General features: G+C 38.5%; 1 protein-coding gene across 1 annotated transcript in view; it reads left to right on the plus strand.

Annotated features, from left to right (window-relative positions):
- Positions 1–20,048, plus strand: part of GPC6 (glypican 6) — a 1,093,791-nt gene that overhangs the window by 534,070 nt on the left and 539,673 nt on the right. The window contains exon 3 of the mRNA XM_032611614.1: positions 8,418–8,809. Within this exon, the coding sequence (XP_032467505.1) occupies positions 8,418–8,809 (392 nt within the window). The remainder of the gene's footprint in view (positions 1–8,417; positions 8,810–20,048) is intronic.

A 20,048-nucleotide genomic window follows, 5' to 3' on the forward strand; every position in this document is an offset into this window, starting at 1 on the left:
CTGACTTTACCTTAATGGTATTGAATTAAAGGACTTTGTTGCAAGATATTGGTTATTTTTAACAAATACTCATGATTGTAAACTGATGACTTTTCATTAAAAATTTCTTCATGGAAAAGTCTAGTCAACTTGATTAGATACCTTGGAAGAATATAGAATGGTGGTGTCCAGTTGAGCTGAATAATGTGTTTAAAAATGCATTTACTGTATCCTAAGTTTTGGGGCATTTTTTTTCCTGACTTATTGGTTAGAAGTATTTCCCCAGAACTCTTACGTTTCTACTTATTTAGATATAGTTTATAAGAATTTCTAACATACAATGGGAATAATGTAGTGAAAATAACCTTTGGATTAATATAGCAAACAACTTTTGACTTCTGTATTGTAACATTTTAAACAACTGATATATTTATTATTTTTTGAAAATAATTCTCCTAGATTGATTATGAGCATTTTATTTTGTTGTAGGGCCTTGTATGATGTTAAAAGATTGTTTAAATTTTTATTTTCATTAATTATCATGAAAAGAAATTTGAAAAAGAAAATTGTATTTTTTTTTAACCTTAACCTAGTATCAGAGGAGAGAGAGTGTTATTTTTTCTTTTCCTTTTTCATTTTTATACTGTCTATTTTACATTCCAGGTTTATTGTAAGATTTTCTCCTCATGAAAATCTCCAGGGACTCATTAAACCACAATCTTAGAAAAATTTAGGGTGTCTACTTTAAAGTCACTAAAGTCACCTAAATCCTCTAAATCATTTAAGTGATTTAAGAATTTACTTTTGGCTTTTAGTTACCTCGCAGGGGAATATAAAGAGATGAACAGGCTGCAGGGCTGTCAGAGCAAATTTTAACATATAAGATAAAATAATGGAGGAAAGAACTTTTATTCTACTACTAAGAGATAACAGACTAATAATTAAATTGCCTTCCTACTTATAAGAATTCAAAGGCACAATACATTCTGTTTGATTAATTTATCTTAAAACATTTCACTTAGGATTTTTTTTTTTTTTTTTTTTTTTTTGCGGTACACGGGCCTCTCACTGTTGTGGCCTCTCCCGTTACGGAGCACAGGCTCCGGACCCGCAGGCTCAGCGGCCATGGCTCACGGGCCCAGCCGCTCCGCGGCATGTGGGATCTTCCCGGACCGGGGCACGAACCCGTGTCCCCTGCATCGGCAGGTGGACTCTCAACCACTGCGCCACCAGGGAAGCCCTCACTTAGGATTTTGACCCTTTATGCCAGGGATTGGCAAAATTTTTTGGTAAAGGACTGGATATTAAATACTTGGAGCATTTTGTTCCCATATTCTTTGCCATTGTTGGTTTATATTTTGCTTGTTTGAATTTATTCAAATGTTTAAGTGTATTTGTTGATAATATATACATGTTATTATAAAACAATATCTATAATATATGTGAATATATATGTTATAAAATGGGACATATGTAAAGTCAAATATTTTTAGCATCCTTTTGCATACCAGTCACTGTTCTGTGCTCTGTAGCTGTAATCACAGGTTCGGTCACTGATTTTCTTCTAGTGGAAGCCACTCCTTTGAGGAAGATACACCAACCCTAGGGATTTGCATGTGCTCTCCAGTTTCAGTTATCTACATTAGCTAATTAGTATTAGTGGAAAAATAATCACACATGAAAATTATTTTTAAAAGATAATTTAGATTTGATTTTAGAATGCACTTTGCAATTTATATTTAAGTATGGTTTTACCCAGTGTCCCAGGAGTTTATTATACTTCTCATTAATTATTCAAATCACAGTGTGAAAATTGGACTTCGTGTAAACTACAAAGCTGCCCTGCTGTCCTATTGTCTCTTAGAACTCACTCTGTCAGCAGTGGTTTGGAGCTCTGGGTCGTGCGCCAGTTTAGTGGTCTAGGGCAACTTGCTTAACATTTCTGGGCCTCAATTTCCTCATCTGCAGTTTGATTATAATAATCCCTCAAACAGGAAATCTGTAGATTACTACTGTTAACTCACTTTGAAATTATATAGCCTTCTATTAATTCCTGGGATGAACTGACTGACTAAATCATAATGCGTATTATAACATAATAAACATAATCTATGAAAACATACACACACACACAGAGCAAGAGAAAGTATGAATTAAGAGATAAAGAAGGGGCAAATCACAAATGAAGTTTTGCTTACAGCAACTTCGTCTCAGTAATTACGGATTCTGATTTCTCCCTTGTTGAATAAATTGTTATTTTGAAAATCATTTTATTTAATTTCAACCCCATAATTTTTAAAAATGCCTACTGAGGGTCTGTTTCTTACACAAAAACGCAACTGACGTTTAAGAAAAACTACAAAGATGATATAATAGGATATCTATTCAAAATAGTTCTCCTCTTTCCCTGACATAATTATTTAACCTGAATAATGATGAAATAAAAGGTGGCAGTGTCTTGCTCACTGAAAACAACAGAGTTCCAAACTGTGTTTATTTGACCAGCTATTGGATGGAAGGAGGCTTCAGTGCAGTGTAGGAGACAGGGTGGTTTAAGAGTTAACTCACGCGAGCCACTGCCTAAGTGAAGCGCACGAGTGAATGTGAATGCAGGCAGCTTGGTGAGATCGTGGGCCATGGGGTTAAGGCCCAGCAGGACCAGCAGCAGGAGAGGCAGCAGTGAAACCAGGCAAAGCATGGCTCAGAACAGGCAGAGATGTCCAGAGAGGAAGCGAGGGTCTGGTAGAGCCGTCTTGACAACCACCATACTTTTGAGCAGAGGCCACAGGGCATTGTACCTGTAGATGCACATGACCGTGGAGCATGGGAGGATGTGAATGTTTATATATATATAAATGCATGAGTTTGGAGGATGACCGTAGAGCACATCAGTTATGTCTGCTCTAAGATGTGGTTGTAGCGTCTCTCTCCCACAGTGATTACTGTCTAAGAGGAGCCTGGTCCACGTGGAGTCGGGATGTATTTCACTGGGTGTTCATGTTCACCATCTATTTGTTCGTTCACTAGTCACCACTTTTTAAGGCCCTACCCTGTGATAGGCACCATCCAGGAAATGGTAGTATTGGTCACCAGCAGTCTTACCTGTGAATAGGATGTGTGTTTCAGCTCCTTTCACTTAAAGCACACACAGCTCCTCAAGTTCATCTTGTAAATAAATTGCGAGGCTGATGAGGTCTAGAAATGTGCTGGCTTTTTCTTGGAATGTTTTGATAGCCTCTTTCTAGGCTTCTGGAATTTATCAGTAGAAGGGTGGTACTCAGTGGGTAGGGTGAGTGTGATTTTGTCCCCCTGGGGGACATTTGATAATGTCTGCAATTTTGTCATCACTACTGGAGAAAGGATGTGCCAATACCATGTAGTAGGTGGAAGCCAGGGATGCTACTTATTATCTTACAATGCACAGGACAGACACCCAACAACGACTGTCCAGCCTAGGGAATTCCTGGTGGTCCAGTGGTTAGGACTCCATGATTTCACTGTGAGGGCCTGAGTTCAATCCCTGGTTGGGGAACTAAGATCCCACAAGCCGCATGGTGGGGCAAAAATAATAATAATAAATTTTTAAAAATGTTTTAATTTTAAAAATTAAAAAAAAAAGATTGTCCAAGGAATAGATACGCAGACGTACAGAATGGACTTGAGGACGTGGGGAGGGGGAAGGGTAAGCTGGGACGAAGTGAGAGAGTGGCATGGACATATATACACTACCAAATGTAAAATAGATAGCTAGCGGGAAGCAGCTGCATAGCACAGGGAGATCAGCTCGGTGCTTTGTGACCACCTAGAGGGGTGGCATAGGGAGGGCGGGAGGGAGACGCAAGACGGAGGGGATATGGGGATATATGTATACGTGTAGCTGATTCACTTTGTTATACAGCAGAAACTAACACACCGTTGTAAAGCAGTTATACTCCAATAAAGATGTTTAAAAAAATAAGATAAAATAATTTAAAAAAAGATTGTCCAGCTCAGAATGTCAACAGTGCTGAGGCAGAGACCCGTGATGTAGAAGACTGGCATCCAGCTGCCCATTCCACATAAGCCATGACCTGCCAAGGGTGACATTGCATGTGGCAAGGACTCCCTGTGCGGCACCAATCTTCTTATAGAGTCTCAGCGTCTGGGGAGTGGGGAGAAGTGGGTCATTTAGGGACCATGTGTAAGTCTACCAGAGAAGAGAGTAAATGGCACTGGGGTTCTTCTTCCTCCTTATCCTAGCATTTCCCTGCTGGTCACATCAGGTTATGATGTAAGCAAGGGGACTTTGAAAGGAGAAGTCATCTCAGAAGATATACTTGAAAGCTGACAGGTGTGTGCAGAGGGAAGGACTCTCCTAGTCACTTAACCTTGAAAAGGGCCTGGGTCGGGGGCAGGGTGGTAGCTTTCCTGTGTCTATGAAACATAGTCCTTATAGGATACCAGCTTTCTGAATCATTTACCCTCCATGCCAGCAACTTGAGGTTTTTCCTTAGCCAGAGCTTGGGTTCTGGGCTGGCTGAACTGATTTAGCATGCTTTTGTGGAGAGGAGGACAGAAAGAAAGAGATTACGAGAGTAACACACTCAACACAAATTGACTATACCTGCTTCCCCTGGTGAGACAGATGCTGTCTGTGATCAGGCATAGATACGATCTCCACTGACACCAGTGACCAAAGCTTTTCTCTCACTGGGTTCTGGGATGATGTGGATTTACACCACCATCTGAAGCACCCATTTTAAATGACCTTTCAGTGAGAAGTGTTTTGGAGAGCATGAGAATAGAATAGGAAGATGCTACAATTTCTAGGTTAATGCTAAACAGTGTTTGATCCAGTTGCCATGCCCAATCCCCCTACGATAATATTAACTAGATAACACTTGCGGCTTAAATGGGCCAAGCTTTCGCTGTTTTGTGCAGACTGCAGATTCCTTGAGAGCCCTTAGTCTGCCTTTCTCTTCGTGCTTGCACCTCCCCTTGGTCCTGTGTGCACCTTACATTTTGATGCATTCATTTGGAGGCTTTATTTGAAGCCTTTCTCAGATATCCTTAGGGCACCTTTTGGCTCCTAGGAGTTGATTTTTGCCCCTTAAGAGGCCTCTCCAAGCGATCAGTGGCATGCATAGACTTTCTTTTTGCTTTTGGAACAGTGGTGGTTTTTATCTACAAGATTGTTCTCCCACTTGGGGCAGTCTGCCCCGCAGCAAACAGATGTTCACATCCAGATCTCCCCTCTAGATGAATAAAATCCTCCCAGAGGCTACTGCTGGCTGGAAGAAATTCTTTTGTGCATCTATAAAGCATAACTGAGCCCTAAGCAACCACCTTTGATGTATATTTTGTGATTGGGGAAGGAAAAAATTTTTAAAAACATCTTCATCTGCCAAACTTTTACACATGAGAATTTTTGTTGACTGAAGCCTTTATCCACTGTGAGCTTTGACCTCTCCCATTAAGCAAAGGGTTAGATTGAGGTTTTTTTTTTTTTTTCGTTATATGGCTCTTCAATTTTATTCTCTGTGCTCTTTGGGCATAATACTTTCTCAGCAAAATGGGTGTGATAACTGTCTTCCAAATCCCCATCTTGTTTGGTATGCTGAGACAGTTTTCATCCAAGCATAAAATACTTTGTTCAAAAGGTAGAAGTTTAAGTCTGTGGGCATGCTAAAAATGAAATGAGATTACTTTTTTTTTTTGGAGGACATTAGTTTTGCCTCACTACCTTGGATTCCCATCTTTCATAAGATCTAAGATCAATGTACTTTACGGTACCAACGTTTTTCGTAATTGCCTAATGCATTAACATCCTTCAATACTAAGTATTAACTTTGACTGTGAGATCACTAAACCGTATAATGATTTTGAACATGGAATAATAACTTGACTTTTGAGGACCACTGAAGCTAAGAGCAAACTTTTGAGACAATGACATACCCTTAAACACAAATTTAATCCTGGAATCTAATAATAAAATGTTTCTTGAGCCATATTTATGGAAATCTGATAACTTAGTTTCTATATTCAATTATGATACTAATTTAGGCATAAAGACACAAACCACAAAGCACAGTGAATGGGCAATCTGATTTTAACTCTTCAGCTACAAAATGGTCATAAGCCTAATATTTAATTTTCCCCGTGTCAGGAGAGGAAAAGTCTAGGAATGTTACCTTCTATAAAAGAAAAAACAAAATTTTCATCGCTGCAGAGAAGGATTTATACCTGAAATCTTTGGAGAACAATGAGAACCAGAAGATTTTTCTTTTTTTTTTTTTTCTCTTGCAAATCCAGATCACACTACTGATTACTGACATTCATTGTTGAAGGCAGTACTCTGTATTCAGTAAATTAAGCTTTTATTTCAGAGTCCAACAAAATAATTGACCTCAAAAAGAAGATAAATGAATAGGCTATCCTGAGCTCGTGATGAAAATCTACTTTCCAGTCTCATTATATTAGTATTTTTCAATTCGGTGATTTTTCCATTCTTTCATAGTTTCTTTCACAATTATAACACCTTTCACTCTGCTCCTATATGAACAAGGCCAAGCTATTTTCATCCTTGGTTTCAAGACTGAAAGGTTTTACTATGCTATTTTTATGCTTTGTTATTAATATTAATAATTTAATATAGTTTCCATTTTAGGATAAGTTACTAGTAAATTTCTGAAAAACTTCTGAAATGTTTCTTATTTCATAAAATCATAAATAACATAGACATATAGCATATATAAATATTTTGATTAATTAATCCTTTGACAGTTTTGAACATTTTTGCCCTAAGTGATTTTCCTTAATGAATCCTCGAAGATTAGGGAGGTTTAAAACTATTTAGCCTGATTTTTACATTTGGGAAAAATTAAAATAAGAACTATTTGGTGCCTTGAACAAGATTACACAGGGGTGATAAGCCATGACTTTCAGATAATCCCTCAGTTTTTGCTACCAGTGTAGCAACATAATTTCTGTATTTAAGAAAAAAAAATGTATTCTTTCGTAGTAAGAGGTTAAACATTGAACAGAGTCCTTTTTAAGATTTAGTGTATTGGTTTTATTTGAAAACAAATACAAAATACTCACCATTATAGACACCATTTTATCAAGACAGTGATTCAATGCTATATTATTCGGAATTGAAGTAGCCAAATCAAGTGCTTCTTCAGGCACCTTCTGATAAAGACAAAATTAGGTGTAGCTTCCATAGAATTCATAGAGACAGTCATTGCTTTTTCTCTTCCGCATCTCAGGAAAAGAATCCCACAAGGCCCTAGAAAAAAGAAGAGGTTTTTATTTGATTCCTACTGGGATTCCTTGAGGTATCCAGGACTTGCATTTTCCCTGGCTTTAACTGAGAGGGGCCGTAGCTTCTGGGAATAAAAGGGAACTGTAGGAGGTAAAGCAGAATTACTCTGTTGTTGGTAACTTGGATTTACAGACTCAGAAGAATGATCTTTCCATAGCGCTTTTCCCACCCCGAGTCACATTCTCTGAATGGGATAAAACTTGAGCTTGCTCTACCCAGGATCATTTGTGCAAATGGATAAGTATCATATACATATGCACTGCGTCTTAAGGGAGACTAATATGAGGACCTACCAGTACCCAGGGACGTTGTTTTTGCCATCCTATTTTTTTGCCTACTACTACTCCCAGAAACACTCAAGTGCTACTGCAGGATGGAAGAGGTCATTTCTTGGTAGACACCTTTTCATTTAGAACCTCTTAACCAGAAAGCCCAAATGCCTATATTTTATTCAAGTGCTATAAAATGATAGTGATAGCATGTGATGGTTATGCATGGTACTTCATAACTTTCTTATGCATTATGGCAGCCTAAATTATGTTTACTATAGCCTTGGCTTTAAGTGCATTTAATTGCATTATGAATCTCTAAACACTGATAATTGATTGCTCTATATAGCAACTACAAAGAGTCCAAATATTACATTAATTTGAATATCCCATTTATGAACTTTTCCAAGTAAAAGCAATTTAATTGAATTTGGTGGTAGAACAGATTTGTAAATAGGCTGGAGCAAATGTTTTTATCACTTATGCATTTATTAGTATATTAATGACAATACTTAGCCACATATTCTGATTTGAGTTAATATGAAACCATAGGATTTTCTAAAATTAACAATAAATGGAAATATAATTGAACCTTTTTGGAGGAGTATTAAATGGTAAATTCCTAATGTTAACGGATGTTCTTTCAGACAGAATCCCATGATCTTCTGTTTTCTTTGACTCAGAGAAGATCATAGATGTAGGTCAAATCTCATTTAAAATACTATCAGTTCATTGATACCTTAATCACAGGACACATTTTTTTTCTGTGAAAATAACCATTAGAAGCAGTTGTTTTTAAGGTAAGTAGATGTCTTGGACTTCCTAGATCTTGCTAATTTATGACTGCTTACTTGTTTTATCTGCAGAATTTTTCCGAGAGCTTCTGGAAAATGCAGAGAAGTCACTAAATGATATGTTTGTACGGACCTATGGCATGCTGTACATGCAGAATTCGGAAGTGTTCCAGGACCTCTTCACAGAGCTAAAAAGATACTACACTGGGGGCAATGTGAATCTGGAGGAGATGCTCAATGACTTCTGGGCTCGGCTCCTGGAACGAATGTTTCAGCTGATCAACCCACAGTATCACTTCAGCGAGGACTACCTGGAGTGCGTGAGCAAATACACAGACCAGCTGAAGCCATTCGGAGATGTTCCCCGGAAGCTGAAAATTCAGGTCACTCGCGCCTTCATTGCTGCTCGGACCTTTGTCCAGGGGCTGACCGTGGGCAGAGAAGTTGCAAATCGAGTTTCCAAGGTAATTGAAAATCTACTGTCTTTCTAATTGGCCTTTCTCATTTTTTGTTTGTTTGTTTGTTTTTAAAACCAACGTTTAAAAAAGAAATGCAAGGTAAAAGTTCTCACTTACAGTGGTTCTTGATCTTAGAGAAATCAGTTAAATGTTAAAGCTTAATTCTTTGTGTGAGAGAAGCCAGGATTTCAAGCCATTGCGTGTGGTTTGAAACATAATGTCAATATTTATCAGCAATTCAGTAGAGAAGCTTTTATCAAAAAATGCTCGAAAACAGGTGTCTTGTAACCATGACCACCTGGCATTTCTGATCAGTTTTAAGGATGATAAATACTCATGAAGCAGTCCATCCGGAGGTTATAATCCTCTAGGAAGTCCCAAGGAGACAGTCTTATGGTGCTGGCAAGTGGAGGCAAGTTGTTGCTCCGAACACCAGCACCTGGCATTTCTTCTTCTTCATCACCCTTGTCAAAGTGGCCGAATCCCTTACTAGTAAAAGAAGAGCTGACACCTGTAGAACTGGACTAGGGACGACTAATTAATGCAAAGTGTAGAATCTGGCGGAGAATTCTTTTTGTTATCCATTATCTTTGCAATTCAATGCCGTGTATTGCGTTGGGCTTATGAGAAAGATAAATCACTAACACATGTCTGTGCCCTTCCTTGAGGATGTCTCTAAACCTTTACTGCAAGGGGTTTTTTTTTCCACTGCTGTTTTTAAAACATTGAGTGTTTCCTGTGTAGAGGATATATGCCTTCATTTAAATTCTTCCTTGACATTCAACTGCTCTTATGAGATGAGCTTGCCCATTTATGAGGGCAGTCCAACAAGTAAACTGAAAGATGATTACTTTAAGAGGTAAAGTTAAAACAATAGATAACCGAAGTCTGGTATTATGTCACCCCAAGAAGGTCATGTTTGTACAAAGATTATTGCTAAATATTACTTTCTTACTGCAGGGTCGTGCCAAAGTGCCATATATTTTTTATAACTATTAGTACCATCCTGGCATGTTTCTTTTTTCCCTACTTTAATCTCCTCAGTATTTACATCTTGGTATCAAGATGTATATACCCTTAAAAATGTTTCTCTGTGGCTCTGTTTGTAAAATTCATAGCAATCCATTTTTTTAATTATCAATTCTTAAAAAGTTTACTTGAGCATATGGAAAGATTATTTGGAAGAACACTTTGATGAGGATAAACACAAGGGATTTAATAATATAAAGGGCCTATAACTTTGATGTTAAAAACACTTTTTTTATTGAAAATCAACAATATTCTAGATACCAAAGGAAAAAGAAGCCCAAAAGTGGATTAATAAGGAGTTGGCCAGGTGGAGTAATAAGAGGAAATATGATTATCTGGGGAAGTCTGTGAAATATAGATAGATATAAGAAATAAATATATATTCCATATATTCTTGAGAGATAGATTTTGTTTAAAAAAAAGTTTAGTCACAGTAACTTCAAATTGAAGTATTTGCTTTTATTGAAGAATGAGAAACGTGAGGTAAGAAATTCAAGGCATGGATTAATATATGCAATATTCCTGATTGTTTATGTAGAGTGTGCCTGAGTGTTCTTCATGAGTAGGTGCATATATTTTAGTCTGGGGAGGTCTCAGTGAGGTAAGAGAATATTTTCTATCAAAGCATCTAAAAAGCCAGAGGAGAGGTTGCTGCTGACTGACTGACTGTCTCTCCTGTATCTCAGAGGATGGCATAAACAACAGCCCAGAAATGGCACCTCCCCTTTGTCATTCCCCGACTGTCTTATTCTGAGGTCTTTGTGTACCAAAATCTAACGTGTCCACCTTCATTGTAAAGGTTGATATCATGGACCAACCATCAGTAGAGTATGACCTTTAGTTTTTTTACCAGATGTGAGGAGAGGTATACTCAGCAACCCTGAGATCTTTCTTCCCTTGATTTCTTCATGACCAACATTCATTTGCAGAACAGCTGCTGTGGGTTTGCAGGGTAGTTTGTGGTCGTGTAACTATGAATGTTTACTGTTCTATGCAGATATTAGCTTTTCTGACCTGAGTTTCATTAGCCCTAATCTACTCAAATCATAAATCCCATGCTGACATCTGGTCACTGCCTTCTAGTGGGCGGATGGATGGGTGGATGGATGGGTGGATGGATGGATGGATGGATGGATGGATGGATGGATGGATGGGTGGGTGGATGGATGGATGGATGGATGGAGAGAGAGAGAGAGAGTTGGATGTGGATATATAGCCTTGGTTTAAAAGAAGCTAAGCAATTTTTCTCAAATAATTTATGACTCAGGGATTTAAGTATTTTATCAGTGAACTTTCTCACCTAATGATTACCAGATGGTCTGTAGCTAACTAAATCAGATACAGATCTGCTAGTACCAGTTGGGTGCTTATGACGATGACTTATGGCACCCAAACCATTCTCTGTGATAAGAATAAAATATTACAAGACTAACTATATTAAGAGGAGAAGCAAGAATTGTGTTGGACGTTTAGCCCTTCATATATCAGAAGTTTCCCTGTTGTCTGTTAACTGAGTGAGTTAGAGTTTGTGAAATGACTGCAGAAGAGTTAAGGAATTCAAGGCAAAATTCCCAAAAAGCGATCCACAAACTTCCTTATCTCCTGCACCTTGGCTTGGGGGATATTTTTTTCCTTCGGTTTCTCTCTTCTCTTACAGTGGCTTCTTAAATCTAGGAAGGCATCATTAATAGCTTCTAATTAACTGTTTTGACGGGAAAATTTAGCTCTTTGGCAAAACACAGCAGTTTGACACAAATGTTTTGACACGACGTTTGGGGAATTTCCTTACCAGAAAAATGGAGGACTAATTTGTCAACGTCAACATAACTATTTTTCAAACTTACTCTTGCCATCTCAGATACGAACATTGTCTTTTTCCAGGCTTTGGTTGGAGCAAGTTAATTTTAAATAACGATTTGAAAATACCTGTGCTATTGAATACCTGCATATCTTAAAATTGCAACTGTACCCCTGGACATACTGCTTCACATGTGTACAAATATATGTGTAGGATTCATAGTAGCCTTTTTACAATAACATAAAAAGTAGAAATATCACAAATATCCCATCTGCATAAATGGTGATCTCTTCACACCATGAAATCCTATGGAGCATTGAAAATAAGTGAATTCTAGCCACATGTATGGATGAATCAATGGCAGAAATCTCATTTTGAGGTAAAAAAATAAAATCACCAAAGAATATATACCATTGATATAAAGTTTAAAAATATAAAACTAAGCAATACATCATTTAGGAATTAAAATACAATATATGTGGTAAAACTCTGAAGAAAACTTTAAAATGTTAAACACAAACATCAGATGGTAATTACCTCTAAGGATTAGGTTTGGAGGTATTATAAAGGAGAGATATTCAGAGGTTTCCACAGTTATCAATAACATACTGTTTCTTAAGCTCTGTGCTGTGTGTGTATGTGTGCAGGTTTAAATTTTTTTTAATGAAAGAGATTAAAATGGGAGAGACTTCACCATTGTTCATCTATGATTCTTTCCATCTCTGTAGATATGATCAAGTCCCTGAGCTAGCCTCAGTGACTTCTCAGACTTACTGCTGTTTGTGGATTTGACCATTTACTTTCCATGTTCCATCCTGTACTAAATGATACCAAGTAGGCATGGGAGACAAAGCTCTAAAATGAACATAAAAGCACATTTTGATAATATAGTGGTCTTGAGAGAAAGGATCCAGGCTATCTTCTTTAGCATGGTCCCTTTTTTAAAGCACCGCCTTTACCCACCTATATATACCCATTCGTGAATGGGAACTTGGGGGCCAGCAGTCCCTCTGAGGCTTGCCTAGCACTGTGATGAACAGAAAGAAGGCTGAGTAGAGATAGTAACAGTTGTCTGCTTAGACTGAGCCTCCATTTTTCATCATGAAGGCAAGTGACTTAAGTGTCTTCACTGGTCCATCTTGCTTCCATTTAAACAAAGAAGTCATGACTTTCATATCGTTTTGCTTTAATAAAAGTGACTTCTATGAGGAAAATCTGTAAATTGTGTCAGTAGCAACCAGTTCAACTATGAAAATCATGTCATGGATTCATTCCAGACAAATTAGGTAGGTAATGGAATTGGAATCCATAGGACTTGAACTATTACCAAATACTGTCATTTATCTCTATCTATGTATCTATCTATCTGTCTAACTATTTTCTGTCTATTTTCTTATCTAAATTATTTCTGCCTTGTGGGTCGTGACTTTGAAAAGAATGTCTGGCTTTCGTAAGACCAGAATATTTGTATCAACAGTCACCTGCCTATGTCTGCTACCCATAATAGTATCTTTGCATGGAGAGCCTCTTAACTGGTCCATCCAGCTGAGTAAACAGTCTTGAATTAACAGTGTGTGCCTAGAAAGCAATAAGCAGAGAGTCAATTTTCAGTAAATGTAGTTGATAGATTATGAGGCTGAAAAACTTTATCATCAAATTTGATGAAATGAAGCCTATGAAATACATCCATTCAGAACATTCCCTGATCAAAATGGAAAACCATTCTGAAGAATTTGCCATAGATATAGTTTACAACGGAAACTATATGGTAAACTTCTATGGTATTCTATTTAGCTGTTTGCTTCTGAGATAGAATTTAAGATATAAACAAAGACCACCTGTTGTACCTGTCACCTGAATGATTTGTTTTGCTCCTTCTGTGGTGATCTTTTTTTTTTTTTTGTGGTGATCTTTTGATTGGAGTTAATTTTTTTAGAGTCATCCAGAAATGAAAAAGACCATGAAGAGGCCTTAGGTGAATGAAAGCTTTTTTATTTCTTTTGTGGTCAGTGTATTCTCTTCTGTAATTGATGATTATCCAGTGTAGGTTAGTTCAATAACATACAATGTTAGGAAGAATAGGTAAACCTTTTGAAATGATCAATAATACGTTTACAACTTTTAAGTCAGCATAAATAAAATATGCTTGCTGTTTTATGATGATGGTGTGGGCATTATATTATACTTAGAAAGCACTTTGCCATTAATCAATAAATAATATCATGATAAAAAATAGTAACAAAATAACATTAGTACAAGAGGCCAAAACAACAAAAATAGCTTATTAATATAATTCATTGGAAACGTATGAATTTTACCATGGTCCAGGTGCAGTGATAAGCCCTGGAAATCACAAGAGTGTGAGGAAGTCCAGGTTTCAGCGGAAGAAAAGAGCCTCTACCCTGAAGAGTAGCATATGGTGTTCTACAGAGGACTCCAGAGAACTAAGAGCTGAGGTCCCATTCTGATGAAAACAATTTGGTTACTTTGATTAAAACAATGAATGAAATCTTTCTTACTAATTTTAAGTTCTCTTGCGGAATGCCTAGCTTTGGTGTGTAATTTTGGAAAATAGTTAAGAGAGTGAAAATTGAGGAGAATGAAGCCATTTATTTCCAGTGCCTTAAAAGCTATTTGTGTATCCTTTCTTTTTAGTCTTTTTGTAGCTTGTGTCTGTTTCTAATAACCTATGCCTGTTAGGCTATTTTATTTAAAATTATACCATCTTTTGGAATTCTCCCCATTGAACCTAGGTTTGAAGTTTTATTCATAATGAAAGGAGAAGGTAAGGGGTATGTCAATGTAACATAGCTGGAACAAGTTTGGGAACCACAGTTATGAACATACCTAACAGGTGTAATCTTTTTCTCCCCTACAGTCCAAGATGGGTGGTTATAATAGCTCAACAGTCATTTGATCCAAATGTGGATTCTTGTAAAAGTGGAGCCATTGTGGCAATTTAGCTCATGCCTCGTCAATAAGCATTAGTTCCGTGTGTTTTATACGTCAAGTACTGTTGATAAGTTCTTAAGATACAAAGACTAAGCAAATTAAAGTACTTGCAAGTACTGATTGGGAGAGAGACAGAAACAAATAATGTCAGTATCTAATGTGAGCATTCTGCAATAGATGTTTTGGGAACAGAGAGGAGAGGCACCTAGCTTAACCTCGGAGCGCAGGGAAACTTTCAGGGATATAGATGCTGAATGATGTGTTGAAGGATGCCTGGGCATTGGGACAGATGACGAGGGCACCTGGCATAGGGGAGGGTGCTTCAGACAGAGGCAACAACTCAGCAGAAGCACAGCGTGAAACCACAGGTGTGTGCAGGGAGCTGCAAGCGTGTGGTATTCCTGAGGCATGAAGTACAAGACAGTGAACAGGTAGAGATAAGACTGGAAAACCTAAAGGAACCCTTGAATAAAAACTGCCTATTTCACTAATGATTTTGTGCTTGTCTATTTTGCCTGCATAATTCAAAAGTAACCTTTCTTTTTTTTTATTGAAGTATAGTCAATTTGCAATGTTGTGTTAGTTTCAAGTGTACAGCAAAGTGATTTAGTTATACATACATACATATATATTCTTTTTCAGATTCTTTTCCATTATAGGTTATTACGATATTAAGTAAAGTTCCCTGTACTATACAGTAGGTCTTTGTTGTTTACCTATTTTATATATAGGAGCGTGCATATGTTAATGCCAAACTCCTAATTTATCACCCCCCCCACTATCCCCTTTGGTAACCGTAAGTTTGTTTTCTATGTCTGTGAGTCTATTTCTGTTTTGTAAATAAGTTCATTTTTATCATTTTTTTTAGATTCTACATATAAGTAATACCATATGATGCCTGTCTTTCTTTGCTTAAAAGCATTCCACTACGTTTGAGAGGCAAATGTGCTGAGTACCTGCTATTCGCTGGGCATTGTTCTGTAAGAAACAGGAAATAACAATGAACGGCATTGTCCTTGAGGAAATCACAGCCTATCCAAAAGAGATAGAGGTGTAAAAGTTTCTTTGTGGCACAAAGGATCAGGATGAAGATAGAGGTGTGGGTAAAATGCTATGTGAATCAAGAGAAATGCCTGCTTCCCTTTGCCTTGGGAAATTGGAAAAGGCACCTTAGAGTAGGTTATAGTCAGACTTGGACTTACAGAATGAATAGGGTCTTACAGAAGAAGAAAAGATCTTGCCAGGGACCCAGCAGGTTCAAAGGCATGAGCCACGGAAGGTCCTGTTTTTGTGGAGATGAGGCCAGGAGGTAGATCTGGATCGTATTATTTGAGCTTTATATTTCAAGCTAAGGAATTTGAAGGACACTGCATAGGCCAAGAGGTGATAGCTAAGATTTTTCAAAAGGCAAACATGTGGTCAGATTTTTACTTGTGAAAGATCGTTCATGGAGATGATAAACTGGAGTGGGGGAAACTGATGGTGGGTGCAGGGGTGGAAACTATTGTCATTGCCCAGGTGAGCGGTGATGAGACCTGAGTCCAAGCAGGTGGAGTGGAGTGGAGCGTGCATCTGGAGAAACAAAAGAACAAACAGGCAGAGTATAAATATGGTGTGTCTTCTCAGATTGTTCCCCCAGCACCAAGCACATTTCCTGGCATGCTGTTTGTTCCCATTTAGTAACAGTTGTCTGCCTGCTGACTGGTTTGAGGAGCACCAACACAGAAATGTTTGTTGGCAAAGAATTTAGCTGGAGAAAATAGAGAACGGGATCAGATGAAACATCAGGGAGTATAAATATTTAAAGAGGATACAGTAGGGCTTGCCTGGTGGTGCAGTGGTTGAGAGTCCGCCTGCCGATGCAGGGGACACGGGTTCGTGCCCCGGTCCGGGAAGATCCCACATGCCGCGGAGCGGCTGGGCCCCTGAGCCATGGCCGCTGAGCCTGCGCGTCCGGAGCCTGTGCTCCGCAACGGGAGAGGCCGCAGCAGTGAGAGACCCATGTACCCAAAAAAAGAAAAAAAAGAGGATACAGTAAAGGAAGACAAATGACCCAAAGCATATTGTCCTGAAAGTAGAGGGAGAGGGACAGTCAAGAAATAGGGTAATCAACAGCATCAAATGTCATAGATAGTCAAATGGGAGGGGCAGAGAAAATAGACCTTTGATTTGGCCATAAGGATGCTACTAACTTTAGCAAGTGCAGTTTGACTAGAGTGGTTTTAATTGGTTGAGAAGTTAACTCTTCTGCCCCTGTACTTTCTAGAACAGGCTGAACAAAGCATGGTCCATGGACTGGAGCCCATCCATGAGCAGACTGTTATGGTTCTGTAACAAGTACAAAAATTAAAGGCATTTTTAAAATCTTGATAGCAATTTCACATTGCCCCAACATCCAAGACCCCACCAGTTGACTCTTCTTAAATGTTGCTGAACTTGCACGGTGTGTCTCCTTGGCGTGAGGTGCGTCTTAGTTATGCTCTTGAGGATTAGATATCAGGTCGTGACATCCTGGGAAAAATCAAACAGCCAGCCAAAGCCTGTCCAGATCCTTTGAGCCTCAAACAGATAGTTTGAAATGTACTATTCCAGAACAGTGCTAAGGATAGGAAAACAGTGAACATATATTGATTGATTCTGTTGGTGTGTTTGAGCTTTTTCCTTCCGTATTCAGCCTCCCTTTACCCCTCTTTGCGCCTCCCTGCCCTAACTTTCTTCCCCTGGGGTGCTTTCTCTACATTGCCAACCATGATGGGCTCTCATAAATCCACTTTGATTGGCATGTCTGCTGTTTGCCTGTGCCCTGCAAGTACAACAATTCCTCTGGGGCCATGGAAGACGTGGGTGATAAGCAGACGTCTTTGTTACTAATAGGGAACATCCACGGGTGAAATGTGCCAATTAAGGTACAACACAAATAAAAAAGGACCAAGTTTAAAACTCTAGTGCTGGGCTTCCCTGGTGGCGCAGTGGTTGAGAGTCCGCCTGCTGATGCAGGGGACACGGGTTCGTGCCCCGGTCCAGGAAGATCCCACATGCCGCGGAGCGGCTGGGCCCGTGAGCCATGGCCGCTGAGCCTGCGCGTCCGGAGCCGCAAAAAAAAAAAAAAAAAAAAAAAAAAAAAAAAAAAACTCTAGTGCTGTAACTCAAAGGATGCTGCTTCTAAAATGGCTTCATAAAGAAAAACGGACCTAACAGTTTATCCCAATGTCAGTGCTGACTCTGTTCTTGGATAATTATCTCTGAATGCATGTATGCTTTTTCTACCAGAAGGTTCTGTGAAACAAGGTTTAAACAATAGTCTTGCTGTAATTACTTTCACGTGCAAAAGCGCGTTCAGAGTGCTGACAGGAGACGTTGCAGGCTGTGTGATATCATAGCTGAACTTGAAAGTTTGGAGGATTTTTCTTTTATTGTCCCATCTTCAGAGATTCAGTGTTACAAGGACATTCCCTGAGGCAATATCAGGCACCGAGGAGGTTTATGAGCCAAGATACACATCAAAAATAATTTTAATAAAGCCTGACAGATATATTGCATTAATAGTGCTGACAGAGAGGAGCAGTACTTATGTAGAGAGTATGACATGTTGGTATTTTTTTTTAATTGAGGTATTAGGTCATACAGATATTTGACTGTAAGAAAGACTGGGGGTATGTTATTACATACCATAGATTTTCTCCACTGTTATCTTTATGATGACAAGCAAGGGTTATTCCCCTTCATGCGTATGCCTTATACCTCTCCATCTTTTTTTTCTGCGGTACGCGGGCCTCTCACCGTTGTGGCCTCTCCCGCTGCGGAGCACAGGCTCTGGACGCGCAGGCTCGGCGGCCGTGGCTCACGGGCCCAGCCGCTCTGCGGCATGTGGGATCTTCCCGGACTGGGGCACGAACCCACGTCCCCTGCATCGGCAGGCGGACTCTCAACCACTGCGCCACCAGGGAAGCCCTATACCTCTCTGTCTTGATGAGTGATAGTCAGTGCAGACACAATGGGTCAATCCCAGACACCTAGAAAATAGTCATCATCCCAGACAATATCGAAAATCTACATTTTCCTGTACCTAAATTGGATAACCAAGAGTGAAAATGGACAGTTTAGAGTGTCAGTAATTGGATAATGGTGGCTTTGACCTTTAGAGGTGAGTAAAACTGTAGATGCCCCAAGTTAACATCAGCTGACACTTAAGTGGCTGGCATAAACAGATTTTTAAAAATTCATTTTCATCCTTGCAGGAATATGCTGCCTGTCAGAAGTGCCACTGTCATATTTAATACTCAGCAGATAGCGAGATTTTATATGGAAATGTAATCCTCTTCAGTTCATTATGTCTTAAGTCAGGAAGGCAAACTATTCTGTGTTCATCTTGTAGAGGATTTCGGCAATCAAAGAAGGTCATCCATTCAACATTTTAAACTTTCATAAATACAGTCATTACGGAAACATTATTCTGCGTATCATTCTCATAGTAGGTATAAATACGAGTTTCTCCCTAAAGAAAATTGTCCGTTTATAAATAATGGGTGTTAAAACGTTCCTCGTTTGCTCTCAGCTTTCTAAAAACACATCCTCTCGCTAAAAATACTTCTAGATGCAAGGCAACATTTATTTTACTGTTTTTCAATGAAAGTGGGCTACATTTAGTCAGAAATATAGGATTCGATACTGCTTTAAAAATTAGTAGAAACCAAGCGCTCTGCGGAATTCCTTTCCTCTTAGGGTTCTGTTGCTCAAGTTGAAGGCTGGGCCAAAGAGAATCCAACTGTGCTTGCAATAAAGTGTTTTATTGAAAAGATGAACCTTATGGTATCCTGCAGCATTTGTAGGCAGAAGATAACTGTATAAAATATTTATGTCAGTATTTCCATAAAGAATGAGAAATATCTATTTTGGAGTGGAGAGAAAAAAGTACCCTGGCATTTTGGCTGGGATAGCAGATAGAATACAGATTGAAAGTCTCTCTTATTTCTTTTCTTTTTTTTTAAAGTGTGAAAGTGATAGGGTTTTCCGTAGAAAGTCTGATATACCAATTGTTTAATAAATTATAAAGCCTTTGACTCTCAGCTATCCAGGGTCTCCCTCCTGATCAATTTATAGTTCACCACTTGTTTTGTGATTATGAGAAAAAGGGAATTGGGGAAATGAGATAATCTTGTAAAATCACACAAGCCAAGTGAGCATTTTTGTCCCTTCAAATTACCAAGAGGGTTCAAATAAAACTGTCACCTAGCTTAAATCACCTGTATATTTACTTTTTGTTGGTGGTCAGAAAAATAGTATTTTCACATGTTTTTTTCTGACTATAAAATCAATATGTGCTCATCCAAAAAGAAAGAAAAAAAAAAAAGAAAATGTGGAGAGTGCAGAAGAATACAAAGAGGAAAGCAAAGTAATCCTAAATTCCCACTAACCAGTGTCAAAAGTTTGCATTTCTAGTGTTTTTGTAGCTCTAAAATACTTTTA

Source organism: Phocoena sinus, chromosome 18, assembly GCF_008692025.1.
Source record: "Phocoena sinus isolate mPhoSin1 chromosome 18, mPhoSin1.pri, whole genome shotgun sequence".
Taxonomy (NCBI): Eukaryota; Metazoa; Chordata; class Mammalia; order Artiodactyla; family Phocoenidae; genus Phocoena; species Phocoena sinus.